At 33.8% G+C, this 19,748-nt stretch overlaps 2 protein-coding genes and 1 long non-coding RNA gene across 3 annotated transcripts in view; 2 read left to right on the top strand and 1 right to left on the bottom strand.

Annotated features, from left to right (window-relative positions):
• Positions 1–953: 953 nt before the first annotated feature.
• On the top strand, positions 954–9,423 carry LOC130053691 (organic cation transporter protein-like). Its single transcript, XM_056161096.1, has 10 exons — positions 954–1,096; positions 2,506–2,746; positions 4,023–4,126; positions 5,116–5,270; positions 5,379–5,547; positions 5,769–5,981; positions 7,169–7,395; positions 7,631–7,812; positions 8,630–8,781; positions 8,920–9,423. Exons 1-10 carry the CDS (start codon positions 954–956, stop codon positions 8,990–8,992), a joined length of 1,659 nt encoding a protein of 552 aa, XP_056017071.1. The 3' UTR covers positions 8,993–9,423.
• Positions 9,424–9,769: 346 nt separating this feature from the next.
• On the bottom strand, positions 9,770–11,688 carry LOC130053032 (uncharacterized). Its single transcript, XR_008801473.1, has 2 exons — positions 11,606–11,688; positions 9,770–10,078 (listed from the first exon to the last, which is right to left on the bottom strand). It is a non-coding gene; the product is annotated as an uncharacterized LOC130053032 (long non-coding RNA).
• LOC125677119 (organic cation transporter protein-like) overlaps positions 11,149–19,748 on the top strand; it is a 57,087-nt gene continuing 48,487 nt past the window's right edge. Inside the window, exon 1 of the mRNA XM_048915095.2 lies at positions 11,149–11,700. Coding sequence (XP_048771052.2) covers positions 11,558–11,700 — 143 coding nt within the window. The 5' untranslated portion in view covers positions 11,149–11,557. The remainder of the gene's footprint in view (positions 11,701–19,748) is intronic.

Genomic DNA, 19,748 nt, shown 5'->3' on the forward strand with positions numbered 1-19,748 from the left:
TATAATCGCATCACTCGGCTCAGTGAGTTACAACAGCTGAACACAGTATAATCGCATCACTCGGCTCAGTGAGTTACAACAGCTGAACACAGTATAATCGCATCACTCGGCTCAGTGAGTTACAACAGCTGAACACAGTATAATCGCATCACTCGGCTCAGTGAGTTACAACGCATTTGTTTTACAATGTAACATACTATGTAGAGGAAACTTGTTTTTTTTTCTTATTGCCTTATTTTTCTTAATAAATAAATTCAAAACTTATCGAATACTTTATTTATCGTTTTGAATAGACCCCCCCCCCCCCCCCCCCCCCCAGTTTTTTAAAAATTGAATTGAGTGAAATTATGTTGCAGTATTTATAAGCGAACATAAGACTGGACGAAAATATTCCTGTATATATTTATCATTGTTACTCTGTTATCATTATTGCACATTAATATAGCGCCTTATATAATTAACATATTGACTACGCCGATATCATGGTGTGTGCTGTTGTTACCCAAAATAAAGACTATGTGATGAATTCAACACTGTTGTTTCTAATGCATAGACATTTGAGATGTGTAAAACCATAGAGATTCTGAATATAGAAGAATTTGATATGGCAGTGTCGTATTTCTAAACGTTTGGGGTAATGTCGAAAAAATATCAAGAGGAGAAGTGCAGAATAAATACGAAACATCACAGAGCTGACTGTCGAAATCAAAAAATGTGCTCCAAATGCATATAATCTTCAATTCTCATTACATACAGACATGCAGAATGCTTATAAAAAAACCCACACATCACCTCGTCTCATTAAAGATCATCATGTTGAATAAACAATGAACTTGTTCCAGTAATCTGACAGCATATCTTTATCACCAAGCTGTTTTGTGAACTGGTTTACTTTTGACCGCAGGGTGATAATTTTAATTCAATACAGTCAAACAAAATTCCGTATAGAAACAATGAAGTTTGATGACATATTCAAAGAGATAGGAGAATTTGGTCCATTCCAAAGACGAAATTACGGTCTACTAATTGTAGGATGGATGCTAACGGGGCCCACCATGGTGCTGTCTGTCTTTGTGTTAGGTTTGCCGGATCACAGGTTTGATTTCTAAATAACATATACTTACTTTTGAAGAAATTTTATTTAAGAATAAACCATAACGTACAGGTTTAAATAAACGTTTCCTACATCATCCAGAATCTTTATTAAACCTACTGTACTTTGTTTTAGTTTTTACAATGATGTTTCACCAATGTATCAAGTTCGTTACCATAGTAAATGCTATCAATGTTTTCCATCACTAAATATAGTATCAAAATCGTAACCATTGTAAATCACATAATAAATTTTGCTTCGTTTGAATTTAATTATGGTACTAGAGGCTGTCGTATCCAGGGACCCGTGTCTGCCTTAATCTTAAAGTTGAATTACAGTGTCTGTGATTAATCACTGTTGGCCAATTCAATACAAAATCGTTTCTATGGTTTCTCATTTTATATGTGGTTTTAAAATCTTTGCCATATCAAAGCAAATCATATATTTTTTTCTTTGGTTAATCAGAATGTTAGAGTTTTTTTTACCACACTTAATTATGTTATTTTGCAAACTAAACAATGAATTTGATTTCCCTATAATCATTGTTGCCGGAATCCCCCCCCCCCCCCTAAAAATGTCAGTGATCAACTGCAATATCATATATCATTCGTGATCGACTATTATACTGGTTTTACGATGTTCAATGTCGTATAAATTCTTTAAATTTCTACTAATGAATACTGAAGAATTAAAACACTCATTGCTTTCGTTGTACATCTTCACTGTTTGTAACGTTGGAATGTACTTCTTAATGTAATGTAAAACATTTTCCTAACGCTATCTTACTGATACCTACGACAGCCATTCAGCTGGGAATTTGTTTTTGTTGTTGTTGATTTGTCTCATTCGAGAATTTTTATTTAGGTGGAGACGTCTCTTCTGGTATCAATTGATTGATTATATATTGCTTAACGTCACCGTTCCCGGTAAAGGGCTACAAAATTTAAGTCTGTGTTCGGCACTTAAAGCCTTTAAGCACGCACTAATCTTTATTGTGCCACACCTTCTGTGACACGGGCCCTCGATTTTTGTGGTCTCCTCCAAAGGGCCGGTCCATTTAGTTGCCTCTTACGTCAAGCAAGGGGTACTGAGGGTCTACTCTAATTCGAATCCCCACGAGATCTTTTCAGGTGGAGTGCTACATCAAGGCATTTACGGAGGTTTCATTTTCGTGTCAACGCTTACCGTGGTACGGGACCTTCGTTTTTGAAAGTCATTTCTTAAAGACACGCGACTTTCACTTTTTATGAAGGTGCTTGGCAAAGGAAGCAGTCTATGTTAAACGTGTTAGTATAGACGCAGCGCTGAGATAGAAAATTGAACTTTGGTATCCCTGTTGACAAAGGTCATATCCACTAGACCACGTGACCAGTACGTTTGGTAATTGAATAATTGTTTACTTCTAATTTCAGATGCCAGATTCCCGGTCTTACTAACGATACTTATGCAATCCAAGGATCACAACATGTGGATCTAATTAACAAGTACATCCCCTTAGATAAGGATGGTGAATATGATCAGTGTAGTTTTTACGATATCAACCAATCAACGATGGAGTTTGACAACAACAGTCGACCAATCAACGCATCTACGATAAAGTGCTCATCGTGGGTCTACAGCAAGGATCTTTTCCATGATACATTTGTCATGAAGGTAACTATTTTACCAGGAATTTCAATAAGATTTTCTTTTCTTCCAAAATATACTATTTGAATTGAAAAAGAATACGGATATAAAATAATTTTTGAGGATACTCTATATAAATGGAAACAAGTCCATGATAATTGAAGTATCTGCCTTTGTATCGTGAAAATGAATCATTCTAAATATCACGCTTAAATTATCATAAAGTTGAAACGTAACATATGAGATTTAACTGTCACCTTTCCATCAACAGAATAATAACTCCATAAGTAGTATACATGATTTATGATTGGTGTAATTTGTTTGTTATCTTTGACAACTGTTACAGCACGTCTACCAAAGAAAATCAAACATCATAGCACGTAATCTTAATTCTTGTTCTCACAATGTTATTCACTATTTATACAATATTTTTTGGTTCATATAATGAAAGGTGGGGATAACGAACAGTGGTCAATCTCATAACTCCTACAAGCAATACAAAATAGGGAGTTGGGCAAACACCGTTCCCCGGAATATACCAGAGGTGGGATCAGGTACGTAGGAGGAGTAAGCATCCCCAGTCAGCCGGTCACACTCGCCGTGAGCTCTATGTTTTCATCGGGTAAAAGGAGTAATCCATAGTGAAAACCAGTGTGTCTTGTTTGCTCCAAAGCGATATGACTACATTGTACATCAACAATCTTTTCATACTTGAATAAATTAAGATAACATCTTTTCATTTCATACGAACAGTATTGATGGATGCATTTTATCGATATTTTCAAATCTGGAAACACTTAAATTGTCGCCAAAGTGATATATATTCATATTGACGTAACAAGTATTTCTACTTATGGTGGATTATCTTTCTTTCTAACGGTGCATGTATTTGGGGTTAAAGAGGCACAGTACCGACATTAATCTTTGATTGAACGAATATAAGACTACCTTAAAGAATGCATGCACTGTGCTCCTCCTAGGCAACTGATCCCACCTCTGGTATATTCAGGGTTCCGTGTTTGCCTAACTCTCTATTTTGTATTACTTATAGGAGTTATGAAATTTATTACTGTTCGTTATTTTCGCCTTTCATGCACTGCGGAAAGAAGGCGAATATAACGAACAGTGATCAATATCAGAGCTCCTACAAGCAATACACAATAGATAGTTGGGCAAACACGGACCCCTGGACACACCAGAGGTGGGATCAGGTGCCTAGGAGGTGTAAGCATCTCCTGTCTACCGTAATATATATTTGAGATTAGACTTTTTGTTATGCTATGAAATTATTTTCTACTTTCAGGAAAATTTGGTGTGTGATGACAAATATAAAATTTCGCTGGCCAAAACAATTTTCTTCGCCGGGGTTTTGACGGGTTCATTCATGTTTGGAATGATATCGGACGTGTAAGTAGAAAAAGAAAAAGTAAAGATAACGAACAGTGATGAAAAGTTTAGGACAGCATATCCAGTGTACTTACGTTTTGACTGTACTCCAACAACCTAGGGAAAATAAAACGTATGGTTGACTGAAGGTGAATATAACATTTGATTTCCTCAACATCGGGCGGGTCTAATAGATTGTGACTTTCGAAATTGATACGATCGAGTATTATTTTGGTCTCTCAATGAAAATTTGTGTCTCCACTCACTTTCGACTATTTTGCATTGTATATGTAAAGAAAATATAACTTCTACCACAAACTGAAGCAACAATTGTTACAGTAATATACATATCCTGGTATAAAAATGACTGATCAGGTACTAAAATCGTTTGTAAGATTTACATGTTCAAGAAGCCGGTCATACAATAAAGAAAACTTCACGTTTCAAACCATTCTTAACTACGTCTTGCAATCTAGTCGAGTGCCGAATACAAATTTTCCTGACAAGGTGTATTTATTCGTCGGCGCTAATAGTCAATTTTGATGTTTTGAAACAATGAAACATGTTTTTCATCATATGGAAACGTCATCATTGCCAGTCAAGGGCTGCAAAACTGCGGCCTGTGTTCGGCGATTACGGCATTTAAGCAGGGAGGGATCTCTATCGTGCCACACCTTCTGTGTCAAGGACCTCGATTTTTAGTCTCTTACGAAGGACTAGTCGATTTACTCGCCTAGTACGACGAATAAGGGATGCTGATGACCTATTCATGAAATACTCATCTCGAAATTATACGGAAAATATCGTTAAACCTCAAAAGTTTCAAGATTATCATATTTAGTATTTTTAATTCTAAAGGTTACCAAGACAAATGCTAAATTTCATTATATTTGATACGACGCATATCCGTCCAGTTTACTATAAAATGAACTTTGTAATATGCGACATTAGGTGTTTTTTTTTTATTCCTTGGAATACATACCAATATTTCATATCTCAAAACTTTTCAGCTTTGGTCGCAAGAAGACGCTTTTGATTGGAATCCTGGCAGAGCTTGTGACAAATCTTGCATTGGCTTTCTCCTATAATTTTGTTACATATGTAATAATCCGCTTTTGTACTGGAGCAGCATGTGTTGGGTTGTTCATGACGTCGTATGTCTTAGGTTTGTACAAAAGTGAACATTACAAATAGCTGATAGCATATGGTTTACAATAGCTAATATGAATTGATTTTATTCAGTTCTTTCATGCCAGTGCACATTTACTTTCAGGGGTGGAATGGGTCGGCCCCTCCACGAGGAAGTACGCCTCCTTGGTCATAGCTTTCTTTGGACCAGTAGGAGAGCTATATTTTCTCTTTGTCTCTTATTTTGCCAGAGATTGGTTTTGGATTATCATTGCTATGGCTATCCCGTTTGCATTCAACGCTATCCTATGGTGGTATGTTGTGTGACAGTATGTGCGTGCACCAAGTCAGCAAAACAGTGATTACATTTGATTAAATTGACAAAGTACTAAAGAAACACCCTTATTTGTGCAATACTAAATCATCTATCAACAATCAAGACTGGGCATTTTACTCGCAAAATTCGGCATAAAGATGGCATCTTTTAGAATTATTACTAAAATTACTTTCATTCTTTCTGCAATTTTTTCCTTAGGTTTATTCCTGAATCGCCACGCTGGTTATTTAGTACGGGAAGAACCAAGGAAGCCACTCGTCTTTTGGAAAAAGCTGCCAAATACAATAAAAAAGAAGTTTCTTCAAAGATATTGGAGGAGGTGACAATTGAGAAGAAAGAAGCTGGCAAGATATGGTTGCTATTCTCCGACCGTCGCCTCGGAGTGAGAACCATCATCATATTTTATAACTGGTAATGTTTATACTGTCATGCGTTACACACAAACTCCTAGGTAATATATATCTACCTCTGACAAGAAGGGTGCATGTTTGGTTTTATTTGTGCGTGTATTGTTGACTACTTTACATCAAACAGTCATTGGGAGTTCCAGCAACATTTAAGAAAAATATTGTTTGAAGGCTGAAGAGCGATCATCGATTTTGGAAGGAGTTCGGTTCCTATGAATGGTTGTAAAGAAGGAGAATCGTGGAGCCCTAGTTAACGTTAACGGTCTCTAAATATTGACGTAGAATACGACTATGTATACATGTATCCGTACGGTGACTGATTCATTACATACTCTTTATCAACACTTTTAATCTTTTGATTTTCACTACACTTAATTATACTTAATCATTGCATCAGGATGCCTTTATTTCTTTTTCTCTAAATTTGTTGAAGTTAAAATCAAATTAAGAATTAATGTAACTTCTTAATGTGGGGATACTAGTATATTATTTTCTTTATTTCTGTAACCGTTAAGAGATGCTATACATCAGGGTAAATCGTGGCAGGTTACTGATCATGACGAACAAGTGGATGTTACAGAGGTTTCAACAATCCCCCTTAAAGTCAGCTATTCGCAAATTATATGGTCGTTATAACAATTTAGTTTTTCAATACATCATGTCATTGGGTCGAATGCTGTCTTTAGTTTTTCATACAGATTGTTAAGCCATTCTTCATACACTGATTTTAACTACGGATTTCCCCGCTCACCTGATCAAGATCTAGGACTCATAGCGAGTGTGACCAATTTACAGGGGATGTTTACGCCTTTTGACACCCTGATCTCACCTTTGGTGTATCCAGTGGTGCTTGTTTGTTCAACTCTCTATGTTACTTGTTTGTCCAACTCTCTACTTTGCATTCCTTTAAGGAGGTCTGATATTGATCACTGTTCGTTATCTTCACCTTTTCATGTTTAACGTAGTCCGAACAATGCCACATATAATTTTGCAAAAGATGCAGTTAAAATTCCATGCATACATTTAAGAAAAATCAGTGTATGAAAGGTAAATGTGTATATATTTACGAACGAATTGTCACGATTAACCAATCTTCATTTGATGACATCTATCAATTCTGGAATAAAATCAAAACAGTCAGTGGATGAGTATTAAATGTTTTATGATAAAATCCATGCTTGGTTTTGTCAGGATGGTGGCGAGCATGGTTTTCTATGGACTTTCCCTGAACACCGGGATCCTGTATGGAGACTATTACATGAACTTCCTCCTGGTTGTACTGGTTGAGTTTCCAGGGCATGTTCTACCCCTATTGTCAGTTGATAGAATTGGCAGAAAAAAGAGCCACTTTCTATACATGGCTGGCGGTGGCATAGCTTGCCTGAGCACTATATTTACGGTCAATTTTGGAGGAAAGGGTGTGTACGGTTATATCTTTCATGAAAATGTAATTTTCATGCACTTACTCTCCACGGTTATATTGGAATATTTATCAAATATTCTGAATAAAAGTAAGAAGCAATGCATTCTCATCAAAACATCATCAGTGTTATTTTTTTTTAAATTTGAAATCGCCATTTAATTTGAGACTGATGTTATAAATAGACACAGGTGAAGTTGTGTATATGTATTCTACAATATTTGGTTTGACAGATCTGCAGCCACTCACGACAGCTTTAGCGATGGTTGGGAAAATGTTCGCTACAGCAGCGTTCGCTACAATCTACATCCTGTCCGCCGAACTTTTCCCCACAGCCATAAGGAACGCTGGTATGGGATCCAGTTCGTGCTGGGCTCGTGTGGGCGGAATGATTTCACCGTTTATTGCAGACACGGTATGGATATTTTTGCAAATCCTGTACTAAGACAAGATTATAACAATCAGGCCTGAAGGTTGTAAAACTTTTATCGTACTCATACTCAAACTCAACCATTTTTTATTTGGGTATAACTCTGAGCATGCTTCGAAACATACTCGAAAAATCTTGAGTATGTACTCCGTTTGAGTGCGAGAATGATTTTTAAAAAGTTTTAAAAACTTCATTTTTAGTATGTGTACGATTTAGAGAACATAGTTTGAGTCTGAGTATGAGAATGTACTAAAAAAGTTTTATAACCACCGGACCAGGTAGGTAGAGTACTGGTAAATTCAAATTTCTGCATGCAAGGTGAAGATAACGAACAGTGATCAATCTCATAACATGTGATCCAGATACTGCATCTGTGGATTATGATACTCATCCATATCGCTGGAGTCTATCTCTACCAATGGGAGTTATTCAAGCTTCTTGCACAGCACCCTCTAGTAAATATTGAGTAAGTTGTTATAGGATACAGCATGTTTTAAGCAAATGGTCATTACCGGTTGGAAATTTTGTTTTCAATGACGTATGTTTTAGAGTTAGTTAGGGCGCAAAGCAAGTCTTTTTCTGTAGTTTTGACAAATGTATGATAGATCTATGATGCAATGATGCATTGTTAAGTTATGTATACTTTGAAGATGAAGCTTAAATCTGTTAGATACCAGTATTTTGAGAACACGAAGATGGCGTTTCGGGTAATACTAGTATAATAAACGCTTTCACAACCTTTATTTTAAAATTACTGATATGAAGTGTCTTAAAGTTTCTAAAAATTTGACTTACTCAACAGGCTGATTTAGTTGGTGGAACCTCCGGAACTGCTATACCGCTGGTGATATTCGGAGGGGCGTGTCTCATTGCTGCGGGCCTCACTTTGATTCTACCGGAAACTCTAAATAAAATGCTGCCCGAAACCATTGAAGACGGCAAAAACTACACAACGTAAGAACATGTCAAATTTGAATCTGTTTGAATTAACAGCCATCATACAAAATGAACTTAAATGCATTCTTAGTCTATGATTTGAACTATTTCTTATAACTAGATCATATATTAAAGATCATGAGTTTGCATTTTTAGGAACGAATACGAAGAAAGATCGAAACAATACATGAAAGGACTCGAGAAGGAGATCGAGTCAACGCGCTTTTAGAAATGCGCGCCAACTCATCAGTTTGTATGCCTGCGGGATGGTTGTCTGGAAAAAAAATACTGAAGATGGAAATAAAAAGGCACTAGATGTGTCGGATCCAAAGATTCATACAGAGACACTAGTCAATAAGAAGTTTATATCTTGATGATAAGTTTACATTAGTAACTATCAGTGTTACTGTGGAATATTGTAACTACAAGACCATATAGTTAATTGGTCGGTTATATCATACATTTCTGCTGTGTTTGCCTCCTGAGAGCATTTCCCTTGCTTTGTAATATTTTAACGTAGTATATATTTACTCTCTATTAAATGAAACTAATACATGTATCATGCAACATTTCGCTCTTTACCAGACTTGGATTGAATTCACTCAAATTGCAAATTAGATATGAAATTTATCACTGTTCGTTATCTTCACCTTTCATTAGAGAAGCTTACGCTCTCGGTATTCAAAAAAAAGTTTTAAAAAACACAAAAAATGGTTGGTTGGTTGTATATGCATATTGCTTAACGTCCCACCCAAGACTTTTTCACCCATATGGAGACGTCACCATTGCCGGGGAAGGGTTGCAAAAGTTAGGCCTATGCTCGACGCTTATGGCCAGGGAGGGATCTTGCCACATCTTGTTTGCCACGGGGCCTCGGATTTTGCGGTCTCATTCGAATTATCGCCCCATTTAGCCGCCTCTTACAACAAGCAAGGAATAATGAGGACCAATTTTAACGTGGATCCCCATGAAAAACAATACAATTGGAATTACAAATGAAAAATAATACAATGGAGATGATTTTTATGCAATACAAACGATTTTTTTTTACAATACAAATAAAAAAAATATACAAGTCAACATGTCGCTGATTGTATGGTCGTTATAATTCTAGTTTACCAATACAACCTATCAGTGGGTCAAATGTTGTCTGACGTGTTTTATACCGATTGTTTTTTTACTACAAATAACTCCGTTTACTTCTATGTCCAAGGGTCCTTGTTTGTCAAATCTTGTTAATAGATATTCTTTATTGGAGTTATGAGATTGATCACTGTTCGTTATCTTCACCTTTCACAGAAGAAAAATGGAAAACCTGAAATACAAAGGGAAAACATACAATACGAATGAAACGTTGTACAGTAGAACAGATCAACCATTGCAACTGTTGACATGAACGGCAAACTAACAACTCAACTGTATGACAAACGGGATGATTTCAGCTTCTCCATCGTCAACTTCCCACATTTATGTAGCAATATTCCATTATCAACTGCATATGGTGTTTATATATCTCAACTGATTCGATATGCAAGAGCTTGTTCTGGGTATAGTCAGTTTTTAAATCGAGGCAAGCTACTGACAAACAAGTTGATGGTACAGGGATTTCAACAGTCTCGATTAAAGTCAACATTTCGCAAATTCTATGGTCGTTATAACGATGTAGTTCGTCAATACAACCTCGCATTGGGTCAAATGCTGTCTGACGTGTTTCATACCGATTGTTAAGCCGTTCTTGGCACACTGATTTTGACTGCGGATAACTCCGTTTACCTGATCAGGATATGGGGCTCACGGCGGGTGTGACCGGTCAACAGGGGATGCTTACTCCTCCTAGGCACCTGATCCCACCTCTGGTGTGTCCAGGGGTCCGTGTTTGCCCAACTATCTATTTTGTATTCCTTGTAGGAGTTATGAGATTGATCACTGTTCGTTATCTTCACCTTGCATGGTACACCTTTCAAGTAAAACTAATGCAAGGGCCGAGTGGAGTTCCCCAGTTACCGAAATATATTTCCACAAAACTGATATTAAATCTTAAGTTTTACTGCTAAATAACACTTTAATAATAATAATAATGATTTCTTATCAATAATGAGACCGTTGATATTCTGATTTACTTTGATGGCTATTTACTATTATAATAATTTATTGACATACTAATTCATAAAGATGATTTTATTATGATAGTGATTTACTGTAAAAGTTGTTTACAATAACGGTGATTTACTATAATAGTGTTTTACTGTAAAAGTTGTTTACTATGGAGATTATTTTTAAACATGTCCTTCTTTGTTTATACAGCACGCACTTGTGACAAATACCTATATTGTAAACCATATAACAACCCCTGTAGTACACCGTTATCTGGACTGGAATATGATCATAGATAAAATGTATTTAGCTTTCCGTTGACCCATTTTCAGCATGTCTTACTGTGCAATGTTGCCCTAACTATACCACTGTCTTGTTAATGAGCATCGCCTTACCATCTAACACGAAGACGGCACGCGGAACTAAACGGCGGACTTATTAGAAGACACCACTTTACAACGTAACACGGAGACTATACGTTTTATTGATACGGTGGACTAACAGAAGACAAGGTCTAATAACCTAACACGGAGACAACACGCTTACTTTAATTACCATCCGATATTTTTGTTACTACGACTTGATTGTGACCTGGTCTGCTCTTGGCTAGAGGGTGATAATATATCTGACCTTGTCCATTCTTTGATGGAGGAGGTAAATAATAAGACGTCACTATTAAGATACGGTCCACACTGAAACAATGAAATTTGATGATATTTTTAAAGAAATAGGAGAATTTGGTCCTTACCAGAGGCGGAACTACTGTTTTCTAATCGTGGGGTGGATGCTTACGGCCCCGATCATGGCTTTGTCAGTGTTTATATTAGGATTACCAGATCACAGGTTTGATATACATTTTAGTGAAGCTTATCTTTTGAACTTCGCTTCATTTTGTATTGATATAAAACGTATAAAATATAGTTGCTCGATATCTTTGACGTTTCATCTGAAAAGTCTCCATTCATTCACCAGCTGCAGGTGGCCCTGAAGATAGCAGCAGTGACACGTGACCTCTGTCTGTAAGATCGTGACCGGAAGACTCCTACTTTTTATAACATTTTAAACCGGACGATTTTTGACGGAACTTTGTTATTCTATAACAATCGTCTTACGGTCGAGAATCCAGAACCTCTGTGTCACTTAGTAAGCGCCTTAAGTTAATTCGGCTAGAGATACAGAAATACAAATATATCAAAGTATGAATATCAAAAGGTCAAGATAACGAACGGTGATCAATCTCATAACTCCTATAAACAATACAAAATAGAGAATTGGGCAAACACGACTACAGTACAGTGATGTAAATGTTGACCTATTGTATAAACATTATTTGACATAGAAATAACCAACATATTTACAAACCATGGTTATTTTACTAGTGTACCTGGATTAAGAACATTATTTTTTAGAATAAGCCACTCTCGATACTACTATCTCAAAGGACGCAAGCTTGAATCCGCCTTCGCCTATCAAAATTTTGCGGCTTAATCGGCTTACCCGGCGCGATACGTGCGTAATTCCGGCTCATAATCAAGTGTGTCACCGGTCATCGCGGATTAACCGATGCGGATTAACCGGTACGCCGGGTCGTTAGAATCAAGTATGCTATTTATTTTATGATTGCCTGATTCTGAACTGTCTGATCCAACGAACACAACCCACAAATAACAATATACACTTACTGACTTTTGATGAGATCTACCTGTGACTATACGGACCTGATCACGTACAGAATCATTGTAGGCCTCATGTGTCCTCGGGGTGAATATAACATCTGATTTGTATTTGGTCACAGCAGACCAAACATTTAAGGGGAAATTCTCAAATTGATGCGACTGCGTATCATGTATCACACACACCGGTAAATTCTCAACATAACACACAACGGTAAATTCTCAACATAACACACACCGGTAAATTCTCAACATAACACACACCGGTAAATTCTCAAAATAACAATATCATGTATCACACACACCGGTAAATTCTCAACATCACAATATCATGTATCACATACCGGTAAATTCTCAACATCACAATATCATGTATCACATACCGGTAAATTCTCAACATCACAATATCATGTATCACACACATCGGTAAATTCTCAACATCACAATATCATGTATCACATACCGGTAAATTCTCAACATAACAATATCATGTATCACATACCGGTAAATTCTCAACATCACACTATCATGTATCACATACCGGTAAATTCTCAACATCACACTATCATGTATCACACATACCGGTAAATTCTCAACATAACAATATCATGTATCACATACCGGTAAATTCTCAACATAACAATATCATGTATCACATTCCGGTAAATTCTCAACATAACAATATCATGTATCACACACACCGGTAAATTCTCAACATAACACACACCGGTAAATTCTCAACATCACAATATCATGTATCACACACACCGGTAAATTCTCAACATCACAACATCATGTATTACATATACCGGTAAATTTTCAATATAACAATATCATGTATTACATATACCGGTAAATTCTCAATATAACAATATCATGTATCACATATACCGGTACATTCTCAACATAACAATATCATGTATCACATATACCGGTAAATTCTCAACATAACAATATCATGTATCACATACCGGTAAATTCTCAACATAACAATATCATGTATCACATACCGGTAAATTCTCAACATCACAATATCATGTATCACATACCGGTAAATTCTCAACATAACAATATCATGTATCACATACCGGTAAATTCTCAACATAACAATATCATGTATCACATACCGGTAAATTCTCAACATAACAATATCATGTATCACACATACCGGTAAATTCTCAACATAACAATATCATGTATCACATACCGGTAAATTCTCAATATAACAATATCATGTATCACATACCAGTAAATTTTCAAGATAACAATATTATGTATCACTCACACCGGTAAATTCTCAACATCACAATATCATGTATCACACATATCGGTAAATTCTCAACATAACAATATCATGTATCACACATATCGGTAAATTCTCAATATAACACACACCGGTAAATTCTCAACATAACACAGACCGGTAAATTCTCAACATAACACACACCGTTAATTTTTCAACATAACACACACCGGTAAATTCTGAACATAACACTTTCATGTATTTCACACCGGTATTGTAAATTCTCAATGTAACAATTTCATGTATTACACGCTGGTATTATAAATTCTCAATGTATCAATTTCATGTATTACACACCGGTACTATAAATTCTCAACATAACAATTTCATGTATTACACAACGGTATAATAAATTCTCAATATAACAATTTCATGTATTACACGCTGGTATTATAAATTCTCAATGTAACAATTACATTTATTATATACCGGTATCGGAAATTCTCATCATAAAAATATATTGTATTACACAACGGTATTATAAATCCTCAATATAACAATTTCATGTATTACACAACGGTACTATAAATTCTCAATATAACAATTTCATGTATTACACACCGGTATTATAAATCCTCAATATAACAATTTCATGTATTACACACCGGTATTGTAAATTCTCAATATAACAATTTCATGTATTACACGCTGGTATTGTAAATCCTCAATATAACAATTTCATGTATTACACCACGGTATTATAAATTCTCAATATAACAATTTCATGTATTACACAACGGTACTATAAATTCTCAACATAACAATTTCATGTATTATACACCGGTATCGGAAATTCTCAATATAAAAATATCATGTATTACACACCGGTATTATAAATTTTCAACATAACAATTTCATGTATTACACACCGGTATTATAAATTCTCAATGTAACAATTTCATGTATTACACACCGGTATTATAAATTCTCAATATAACAATTTCATGTATTACACATCAGTATTGTAAATTCTCAATGTATCAATTTCATGTATTACACACCGGTACTATAAATTCTCAATATAACAATTTCATGTATTACACAACGGTATTATAAATCCTCAATATAACAATTTCATGTATTACACAACGGTACTATAAATTCTCAATATAACAATTTCATGTATTACACACCGGTATTTTAAATCCTGAATATAACAATTTCATGTATTACACACCGGTATTGTAAATTCTCAATATAACAATTTCATGTATTACACGCTGGTATTGTAAATTCTCAATATAACAATTTCATGTATTACACACCGGTATTATAAATTCTCAATATAACAATTTCATGTATTACACAACGGTATAATAAATTCTCAATATAACAATTTCATGTATTACACAACGGTACTATAAATTCTCAATATAACAATTTCATGTATTACACACCGGTATTATAAATCCTCAATATAACAATTTCATGTATTACACACCGGTATTGTAAATTCTCAATATAACAATTTCATGTATTACACGCTGGTATTATAAATTCTCAATGTAACAATTTCATGTATTACACACCGGTACTATAAATTCTCAACATAACAATTTCATGTATTATACACCGGTATCGGAAATTCTCAATATAAAAATATCATGTATTACACACCGGTATTATAAATTTTCAACATAACAATTTCATGTATTACACGCTGGTATTATAAATTCTCAATGTAACAATTTCATGTATTACACACCGGTACTATAAATTCTCAACATAACAATTTCATGTATTATACAACGGTATCGGAAATTCTCAATATAAAAATATCATGTATTACACACCGGTATTATAAATTTTCAACATAACAATTTCATGTATTACACGCTGGTACTATAAATTCTCAATGTAACAATTTCATGTATTACACAACGGTACTATAAATTCTCAATATAACAATTTCATGTATTACACACCGGTATTATAAATCCTCAATATAACAATTTCATGTATTACACACCGGTATTATAAATTCTCAACATAACAATATCATGTATCACATACCGGTAAATTCTCAACATAACAATATCATGTATCACATACCGGTAAATTCTCAACATAACAATATCATGTATCACATACCGGTAAATTCTCAACATAACAATATCATGTATCACATACCGGTAATTTCTCAACATAACAATATCATGTATCACACATACCGGTAAATTCTCAAGATAACAATATCATGTATCACATATACCGGTAAATTCTCAACATAACAATATCATGTATCACATACCGGTAAATTCTCAACATAACACACACCGGTAAATTCTCAACATAACAATATCATGTATCACATACCGGTAAATTCTCAACATAACACACACCGGTAAATTCTCAACATAACAATATCATGTATCACATACCGGTAAATTCTCAAAATAACAATATCATGTATCACTCACACCGGTAAATTCTCAACATAACAATATCATGTATCACACATACCGGTACATTCTCAATATAACAATATCATGTATCACATACCGGTAAATTATCAACATCACACTATCATGTATCACACATACCGGTAAATTCTCAATATAACACTATCATGTATCACATATACCGGTAAATTCTCAATATAACAATATCATGTATCACATATACCGGTAAATTCTCAATATAACAATATCATGTATCACATATACCGGTAAATTCTCAATATAACAATATCATGTATCAAATATACCGGTAAATTCTCAATATAACAATATCATGTATCACATATACCGGTAAATTCTCAACATAACAATATCATGTATCACACATACCGGTAAATTCTCAATATAACACACACCGGTAAATTCTCAACATAACACACACCGGTAAATTCTCAACATAACACACACCTGTAAATACTCAACATAACACACACCGGTAAATTCTCAACATAACAATATCATGTATCACACACACCGGTAAATTCTCAATATAACAATATCATGTATCACACATACCGGTAAATTCTCAATATAACAATATCATGTATCACATATACCGGTAAATTCTCAACATAACAATATCATGTATCACATACCGGTAAATTTTCAATATAACAATATCATGTATCACATACCGGTAAATTCTCAACATAACACACACCGGTAAATTCTCAACATAACACACACCGGTAAATTCTCAACATAACACACACCTGTAAATTCTCAACATAACACACACCGGTAAATTCTCAACATAACACACACCGGTAAATTCTCAACATAACACACACCGGTAAATTCTCAACATAACACACACCGGTAAATTCTCAACATAACACACACCGGTAATTTTTCAACATAACACACACCGGTAAATTTTCAACATAACACTTTCATGTATTTCACACCGGTATTGTAAATTCTCAATGTAACAATTTCATGTATTACACGCTGGTATTATAAATTCTCAATGCATCAATTTCATGTACTACACACCGGTACTATAAATTCTCAACATAACAATTTCATGTATTACACAACGGTATTATAAATTCTCAATATAAGAATTTCATGTATTACACGCTGGTATTCTAAATTCTCAATGTAACAATTACATTTATTATATACCGGTATCGGAAATTCTCATCATAAAAATATAATGTATTACACAACGGTATTATAAATCCTCAATATAACAATTTCATGTATTACACAACGGTACTATAAATTCTCAATATAACAATTTCATGTATTACACACCGGTATTATAAATCCTCAATATAACAATTTCATGTATTACACACCGGTATTGTAAATTCTCAATATAACAATTTCATGTATTACACGCTGGTATTGTAAATTCTCAATATAACAATTTCATGTATTACACCACGGTATTATAAATTCTCAATATAACAATTTCATGTATTACACAACGGTACTATAAATTCTCAACATAACAATTTCATGTATAATACACCGGTATCGGAAATTCTCAATATAAAAATATCATGTATTACACACCGGTATTATAAATTTTCAATATAACAATTTCATGTATTACACACCGGTATTGTAAATTCTCAATGTATCAATTTCATGTATTACACACCGGTACTATAAATTCTCAATATAACAATTTCATGTATTACACAACGGTATTATAAATCCTCAATATAACAATTTCATGTATTACACAACGGTACCATAAATTCTCAATATAACAATTTCATGTATTACACACCGGTATTATAAATCCTCAATATAATAATTTCATGTATTACACACCGGTATTGTAAATTCTCAATATAACAATTTCATGTATTACACACCGGTATTGTAAATTCTCAATATAACAATTTCATGTATTACACACCGGTATTAAAAATTCTCAATATAACAATTTCATGTATTACACGACGGTATTATAAATTCTCAATATAACAATTTCATGTATTACACAACGGTACTATAAATTCTAAATATAACAATTTCATGTATTACACACCGGTATTATAAATCCTCAATATAACAATTTCATGTATTACACACCGGTATTGTAAATTCTCAATATAACAATTTCATGTATTACACGCTGGTATTATAAATTCTCAATGTAACAATTTCATGTATTACACACCGGTACTATAAATTCTCAACATAACAATTTCATGTATTATACACCGGAATCGGAAATTCTCAATACAAAAATATCATGTATTACACACCGGTATTATAAATTTTCAACATAACAATTTCATGTATTACACGCTGGTATTATAAATTCTCAATGTAACAATTTCATGTATTACACACCGCTATTATAAATTCTCAATATAACAATTTCATGTATTACACACCGGTATTGTAAATTCTCAATGTATCAATTTCATGTATTACACACCGGTACTATAAATTCTCAATATAACAATTTCATGTATTACACAACGGTACTATAAATTCTCAATATAACAATTTCATGTATTACACACCGGTATTATAAATCCTCAATATAACAATTTCATGTATTACACACCGGTATTGTAAATTTTCAATATAACAATTTCATGTATTACACACCGGTATTGTATATTTTCAATATAACAATTTCATGTATTACACGCTGGTATTGTAAATTTTCAACATAACAATTTCATGTATTACACGCTGGTATTATAAATTCTCAATGTAACAATTTCATGTATTACACACCGGTATTATAAATTCTCAATATAACAATTTCATGTATTACACACCGGTATTGTAAATTCTCAATATAACAATTTCATGTATTACACACCGGTATTATAAATTCTCAACATAACAATTTCATGTATTACACACCGGTATTGTAAATTCTCAACATAACAATTTCATGTATTACACACCGGTATTGTAAATTCTCAACATAACAATTTCATGTATTACACGCTGGTATTATAAATTCCCAATATAACAATTTCATGTATTACACACCGGTATTGTAAATTCTCAATATAACAATTTCATGTATTACACACCGGTATTGTAAATTCTCAATATAACAATTTCATGTATTACACGCTGGTATTGTAAATTCTCAATATAACAATTTCATGTATTACACAACGGTATTATAAATTCTCAATATAACAATTTGATGTATTACACAACGGTACTATAAATTCTCAATATAACAATTTCATGTATTACACACCGGTATTATAAATCCTCAATATAACAATTTCATGTATTACACACCGGTATTGTAAATTCTCAATATAACAATTTCATGTATTACACGCTGGTATTATAAATTCTCAATGTAACAATTTCATGTATTACACACCGGTATTATAAATTCTCAATATAACAATTTCCTGTATTACACACCGGTATTGTAAATTCTCAATGTATCAATTTCATGTATTACACACCGGTACTATAAATTCTCAATATAACAATTTCATGTATTAC

Source organism: Ostrea edulis, chromosome 3, assembly GCF_947568905.1.
Source record: "Ostrea edulis chromosome 3, xbOstEdul1.1, whole genome shotgun sequence".
NCBI classification, from domain to species: Eukaryota; Metazoa; Mollusca; class Bivalvia; order Ostreida; family Ostreidae; genus Ostrea; species Ostrea edulis.

Bases quoted from the DNA above. Each gene is read 5' to 3' on its own strand.
- LOC130053691 (XM_056161096.1), top strand. From the start codon at position 954: ATGAAGTTTGATGACATATTCAAAGAGATAGGAGAATTTGGTCCATTC. The intron at 1,097-2,505 runs GTTTGATTTCTA...TTCTAATTTCAG, and splicing joins TTAGGTTTGCCGGATCACAG to ATGCCAGATTCCCGGTCTTA. The intron at 2,747-4,022 runs GTAACTATTTTA...TTCTACTTTCAG, and splicing joins ATGATACATTTGTCATGAAG to GAAAATTTGGTGTGTGATGA.